The sequence below is a fragment of the Bison bison genome, unplaced genomic scaffold, assembly GCF_000754665.1.
Source record: "Bison bison bison isolate TAMUID 2011002044 unplaced genomic scaffold, Bison_UMD1.0 scf7180017864530, whole genome shotgun sequence".
Taxonomy (NCBI): domain Eukaryota; kingdom Metazoa; phylum Chordata; class Mammalia; order Artiodactyla; family Bovidae; genus Bison; species Bison bison.
This window is the reverse complement of record NW_011495080.1, coordinates 10077546-10084553: the sequence shown is the minus strand read 5'-3', so window position 1 is coordinate 10084553 and position 7008 is coordinate 10077546. Positions and strand designations below refer to the sequence as shown.

Genomic DNA, 7008 nt, shown 5'->3' with positions numbered 1-7008 from the left:
GTATATATATATGTATATATCTGAAAGAAAAAACAAAGATAGTAATTCAAAAAGATCCATGTACCCAAATTTTCAGAGCAGGATTATTTACAATTGCTAAGATATGTGTGTGTGTGTGGTATTATACAACATATATAGTACATTATACACACACAATGAAATACTACCCAGCCATAAAAAAGAATGACATTTTGCCATTTGCAACAACATGGATGGAGGTGGAGGGTATTATGCTAAGTGAAATAAGCCAGACAGAGAAAAACAAATAGTGTATGATATCACTTATACGTAGAGACTAAAAATACAACAACTAGTGAATATAACAACAACAACAAAAAAAAACCAATTCACAGATATGGAAGACAAGCTAGTGGTTACCAGTAGGGAGAGGGAAACAGGGAGGAGCAATATAGGGGTAGGGACTTCAGAGGTACAAACTATTATGCATAAAATAGCTATAAGGCTATACTGGAGAAGGCAATGGCACCGCACTCCAGTACTCTTGCCTGGAAAATCCCACGGACAGAGGAGCCTGGTAGGCTGCAGTCCATGGGGTCGCTGAGGGTCGGGCACAACTGAGCGACTTCACTTTCACGCATTGGAGAAGGAAATGGCAACCCACTCCAGTGTTCTTGCCTGGAGAATCCCAGGGACGGGGGAGCCTGGTGGGCTGCCGTCTATGGGGTCACACAGAGTTGGACACGACTGAAGCAACTTAGCAGCTTAGCAGCAAGGCTATATTGCACAACACAGGGAATATAGCCAATATTTTATAATAAATATAAAGGGAGTCAGACCTTTAAAAACTATGAATCACTATATTGTACAGCTGTAACTTTCACGATATTGTACATCAATTATACTTCAACAAAAATAACACACTAAAATATGACTGTACAGCAGCCTTGCCAATATTAAGTACTTTATGTTGAATGTTTTGCTAAAGTATCTGAAAAAAAGATATCCCACCATATTATGTAGATGTTAAGTGTTAGCTTTATTATATTTTACAATATTCAGTGGAAGTTGTCAGGAGTCCTAAAAGTTAATAAAATTTTAAATTATGACCCACAGTCCTGCAAAGAATTATAGGTATCATTTAACGTGGTCTTTCACCCATGGAGAAATTTTTGCAGCAATATCTTTGATTGAAACCTGGCCATTATCCTAGACTCCTCACTGTGCTTAATTGCCCTCATTCAATGTGTTACTAAGTCTTGCTGTTTCAAACCCAAAATCCCTCTTTAATCTGCCCACTCTCTCCCTCTCCCCTGCATGGCTTTAGTTAAAGCCCTCCTTAGCCCTCACCTGGATTATTGCAATTACCTCTTCTCCAGTATTTTTGCCTCCAGTTCAATAGTTGCCATTGTGTGTGGTCTAAAATATTAGTCCAATGGTGAGTGTTACTCCCTGCTTAAATATTCCAACAGCATGCCATTTTTTTTTTCCAGCACAAAATCCAGGCTCTTCATAATCTAGCTCAGCCTTTAGTCTCATTTGTCACCAGTAACCCCATACCCACTCAACACCTGCAAAGGTGATACTCTTACAAGCCTTTGCTTAGATAACTGCTGTCTTGCAAGACTCATCTGGAGGGTCCACTTCTCCAGAAGACTTTCCTGATTCCACATCCTCCCAGTGTTGGCTGGTCATTGATAATTCCATCAACACAGTTTAGAAATCTCCAATCAGAGCATTTATTCCACCATATTATCGTCACTTACTTAGCTTCTGGTTTTCCTGGCTAGGCTATTGGCTCTTTCAGGTTAATGTTGTGCCTTTAACTCTGACTCCTCAGTGCCCTGCAAAGTGTGCACTATAGGAAATAAATGTCTGGTGGATTAATAAATAAAAGAGTGAACAGTCCAGCCTCTGTCTTCCAGTGAGAGTATCTAACAAACAACCGATCCTGTTTGTTGTGACTTTTAAAAACTAGAGAGCTGCTACTAAATGCCTGCTGCATAGGATTAGGCCAATGGTCTGTTGAAATGTGCAAGGTACTGTTAAAGTGTTGGATGGCCTGAAAGATACATGAAATTGGTGATCTCGGGTGATTTACTAAATAGAATCCTGGATGCTCTTTGACATGTGCACTGTGTGAATTCTATCTTACTAATAAACAAATACATAGCAGGAAAAATGCAAATAAATACATAGCATATGAATGCCTTTCAGGAAGAAATTGAATTCAAGGGTGATGCAGAGCCTCAAGCCCAAGGGGTCTGTCTCAGAGGGTTCTCCTGCAGGTCAGGAAAGCTGTCTGAAGGAAGCAAGTCTGGAAGGAGGCTGCCCGGAGGCAAAGGTGTTGACACATTTAATGGGCTTGGGCAGCTCCTTTCACACATTTTCGGTATGAAAGAATGAGTGGAAGCAAGAAAACTGGAGGGAAGAAAAAAAAAGAAAGAAAGAAACAGGGCCAAGTGTATTTATTTTAAAGGGAAAAGTAAATAAACAAGAGGAATGAGGGGGAGAGACGTGGTATCCTATTTATTCTATAAGTGTAAAGACAATGATTAAAAAATGAGATGGTCCAATATCAAAGTCATGTAATTATGATGCTGCCTCATTTGAAAGGAAATACTATCTTGTGTTTTGTCTAGTGCCACCCAAGAGAACTTTCTACAGTGATAGACATGTCCTATTGCTGCCCTGTCCGGGCAGTAGCCGCCAGCAATGTGTAGTCGCTGAGCCCCTGCCACATGGCTGGTGTGACCCAGCAACTGTGCTTTTCATTCTACTGGATTTAAATATAAATAGAAAGCTAGCATCCTTTGGGGCAGAGCAGAATTCTATCACCCTACAGGCTTTAGAAAATAAGAAAACTTTTAAGGCGGAAAAGGACTTAAGGGGCAAGCTTACCTGTTTGGGAAATAATGAAATAACATTTTTATTGATCTTTGCAATTTATATGCACTTTCATGGGTTTTATTTAACAGGAGTGTAGACGCTGAAGACGCAAGTGGAGTCTGCAGCAACAGAGGCCATAAGAAGGGAAACAGGGCCCTGTGCCCTTAATGGAATGTGACTCCTGTGGAGTAAAGACATTGCTGAGCCACACTGGACAGGCAGAGGACAACAGGGACTAGAAACGCAGACACTGGAGAAGACTGCCTGTGCCCAAACTCAGTTCTGATTTTCCAGCTGTGTGACCTTAGTCAAATTACTTAACTTCTCTGTGCCTCAATTTCCTTCTCATCTTAATGGGAACAGTAAGTAGTACTAACCACATAAAGCAAGTCTGGAAGGAGGCTGCCCGGAGGCAAAGGTGTTGACACATTTAATGGGCTTGGGCAGTGTTTTTACACATGTAAAACACTTAGAACAGAGCCTGACATACATGGTAAATTGCTCATAATGGGTTAGTAATTAACCAAGAGCTCAGTCGTCCCCCCACCCCATACACGGTCTTTTGAAAGGACACACAATTCTAGTCTTGGCTGGTCCTTCTAACTCTGATATGTCTTTGCCTCATGACTCTCAAATGAGCTCTAAGACAGAACCCCAGACAAAGGAAAGTATAATGTTAAAAAAAATAATAATGATAGACGGTCTACAACTAAGGTTTCCTTTGCTCTGGATAATCCAGTTCCAACCAACTACCAGCCTATTGGTTATTCTAGTTTATTTGCATGGTCACTTTTTCTTTCAACTTTCTAATAGGTTCCAAACCATAAGTAAGTATGAGCTGATGATTCCAACCAATTATTAAACATTTTCATGAATGTTTATACATTCATGTGTATACAATGTGAATACAATATGGTAAGTGATATTCACAGGCAGAATGGTTGAAGGTCTCCTACTTTTCAACTGGGAGGTACTCAGTATACACAGTCTTGCTCCTGGTTACATACTAGCCTGTTCTGAACTTTCTCTGCTTTTCCAAGACTCCACCACCCTCTTCCAGCTGTCACTCATCCACCTCTCTCCTCTCCTTCCTCCTCTCTTCAACCAGCACACGGCTTAGTACAGGTGGATAGATGCTTTTAAAGTTTTATGGAAAGCTCTCAAGAGCAGTGAAATAATTTGTCTATAAGTAGAGCTGATGGGGAACACATTAGAACGGAGGTAAAATTTAGAATACCTCAAAAGAAAAGCATTAGTTACAATAGAGAATGATAAAAAAAAAAAGTAAGAATTTCCAGAAGTTATGTGAAATAAATTAAAGATTTTCAAGGTGTTTCAGAGCTAACAAGCCTCAGCATATGACAAGGGCTCCTATAATTGCTAGCCAGGAAAATGCAAGAGTATTTTTTATTTTCCTCCAGATAACAAATTCAATGATGTGCTTTGAATCAGTAGAAGAAAACACTAAGATTGTGAAGATGCTATGAAAAACGGTCATCTCTAGGGACTTTATGAATTAATCCTTATGTGAGGCATGCTTCCGCATGCTTAGTGTGAATTATTCCTCCTAAAATTACACTAAGCAGAATAGAAAATGTAGCTTGCAACTAGCTTAACAAACAATAGATTAACAGCATTTCACATCAGCCACAGATAACTGAAAAGTCAAAAGCCCAAATATGTATTTATAAAGAATTCATAAAACATTTATTTTCGATAGAAGAAGTCATGGTCTCTCCTTCATTTCTTACACTTGCAAAACACCGGTGATTATCCCAATAATTTCAGAGGGCAGAAGTCTCACCAGGGCACTTGACTAATGTAAATGTGTCTCTACAATTCTTCACTTTCTAGTTGGAAATGGAAAAACTCATAACAAGGAAAACACAGTCTCCTGCAACAACCTGAGTTACTAATGAGCCTGTTGCTTTTCAGACAATCTTGTGCAATATCTAGACAAATGCTTCAGCCAGCACTGCCTGGTGTCTTCAGCTCACACTGCAATATATTATTCCCTGATGTGGGTAATAAATTACAAGTACTTAATAATTTATCACAGTTGCTTTGAAAGCATCACACAGCACTTAGCATCTAACTCAACAGAAAATAACTATTGACCTTCTCACCAAAAATTCCCAAGGCCTCATTTTTACAGTCACTTGCTAATATTCCTTTTAGTCCTCTTAATTTTAACTCTGAATTTTAAAATAGCATCTTAGTTGGAAAGAAACTTCAGGGGTATCTAGAGTAAACCCTCCCAATGTAGGAATTTCACTAGCCTCTCCAACACATTACTGTAAAGGATTTTTCTCTTTTCCTGAGCATTTCTGAAACATTGTTTTGTTTGTCCATTGGTAGGTTGGCTACTTTGATTTGGCTTTGTTGTGAGTCTTTCTTTAAAACTCTATTATGTTCATTGCAGCATTTGGACTTTTATTTTAAGGACAGTGGAAACCCAAATTACGTGACGGTTAACTCTTCTCCATGCCAACACTACAGATTGGAAGGTAAGAAAGTCAATCAATGAACACATTGTTTATCCTTAGTTAATACCATATAAAGGGTGTATTTTTAGTTGGCAAACTAAAGTCAAGGTTGAGACCACACAGAGAAAGTCATAGACAACTAATAAAGAATTGACACTGTATTCATTATTTAGGAACATTTTTGAGTTGGCACAGTTAGCCAACATGCAGGCCTCTGTAGAAGAATTATAAAGAAAAGGCATAATTCTCACCCTTGAAGAGTACATGATATAGTTGGGTAATATAAGCAGGCATGTGCACCAAGTTGTAATATTGAGTTCAAAGGATATCATGTAAATAGCATACAAAAATGCCTGGAGACTTGGGAAAAAAAGTTTAATGAACTGAGTTACTCAAAGAAAACCATGAAGAGGTATAGATTTTACAAATTAAAATATATTTTTTAAAAAAAGAATGAGAAGGCCTGTATTCTAGAAGGAGTAAATATTATCAAAAATGAATTTGTACAATTAAGATTGGGGAGGCAAAAAGGAAAAGTAGAGATGGATCCTTCAACTGTTTGACTAAGACTAGAGTTGTGATTAAATGAAATAGAGAAAGAGTTCAATCTCTGGAGTTCAACAATATCAAAAAGCAGTAATGTTAAGAGGTTTGTCCGGGTTCCAAGAACCTCATTATCTAGATATCCAAGAAAGGGTTAGAATCAGATGATCATGATGCTGATGGTGAAAAGCTCAAGATTCCTTCCCTGAGGAACTAGGTCTTGTGACCTCTTAGAAAGACCTATCCTCTCATGGGGGCAAGGAAAAGACCCTCGGAATCATACCTGGACATCAACCACAGCTGTATGGTGGATTAGTCCCAAGCAGAATGCAATTAACGGAAACATACTTCTCTACCTCAGGAAAAAAAAAAAAAAAGGATGGGTTTCAAAGCTTTGAAAGAAAGAAAGCACTGGGTTCAATTAAGTTGCACACAATCATATGGGTGTTATGGGCAATGCAACCAAATAGGAATCATGAAAACAATTGAGTGCATAGAGATTAATGATTGGACTAAGGTTATCTAGAAATTGACTCTGCTGCTGCTGCTAAGTCGTTTCAGTCGTGTCCAATTCTGTGCAACCCCAGAGACGGCAGCCCACCAGGGTCCCCCAATCCCTGGGATTCTCCAGGCAAGAACACTGGAGTGGGTTGCCATTTCCTTCTCCAATGCATGAAAGTGAAAATGAAAGTGAAGTCATTCAGCCGTGTCCGACTCCTAGTGACCCCACGGACTGCAGCCTACCAGGCTCCTCCATCCATGGGATTTGCCAGGCAAGAGTACTGGAGTGGGTTGCCATTGCCTTCTCCAGAAATTGACTCTAGCCAGGTAAAAGCATAGCTGGACTCACCAAGCTCTTTCACTTGACTCAGTCTATCTTCTGTTCTCACTTAACTGGTGACTAAATCATTCTTCATGTGTTCTTCTCTAACCCCACTTCCTTTGCTACCCCCAAACAGCATCTTGTACTCTTCTTTCTAAGCACTTATCACAGTTTGCTGCTGCTAAGTCGCTTCAGTCGTGTCTGACTCTGCGCAACCCCAGAGACGGCAGCCCACCAGGGTCCCCCATCCCTGGGATTCTCCAGGCAAGAACACTGGAGTGGGTTGCCATTTCCTTCTCCAATGCATGA

At 39.7% G+C, this 7008-nt stretch overlaps 2 protein-coding genes across 3 annotated transcripts in view; one reads left to right on the top strand and one right to left on the bottom strand.

Moving 5' to 3' along the window:
• The window catches only part of GRM8 (glutamate receptor, metabotropic 8), an 858241-nt gene that overhangs the window by 531894 nt on the left and 319339 nt on the right, over positions 1-7008 (bottom strand). The gene's annotated exons all lie outside the window — the stretch shown is intronic.
• LOC104982380 overlaps positions 1-7008 on the top strand; it is a 59607-nt gene that overhangs the window by 2207 nt on the left and 50392 nt on the right. Inside the window, 1 exon segment of the mRNA XM_010831745.1 lies at positions 5270-5354. Coding sequence (XP_010830047.1) covers positions 5270-5354 — 85 coding nt within the window.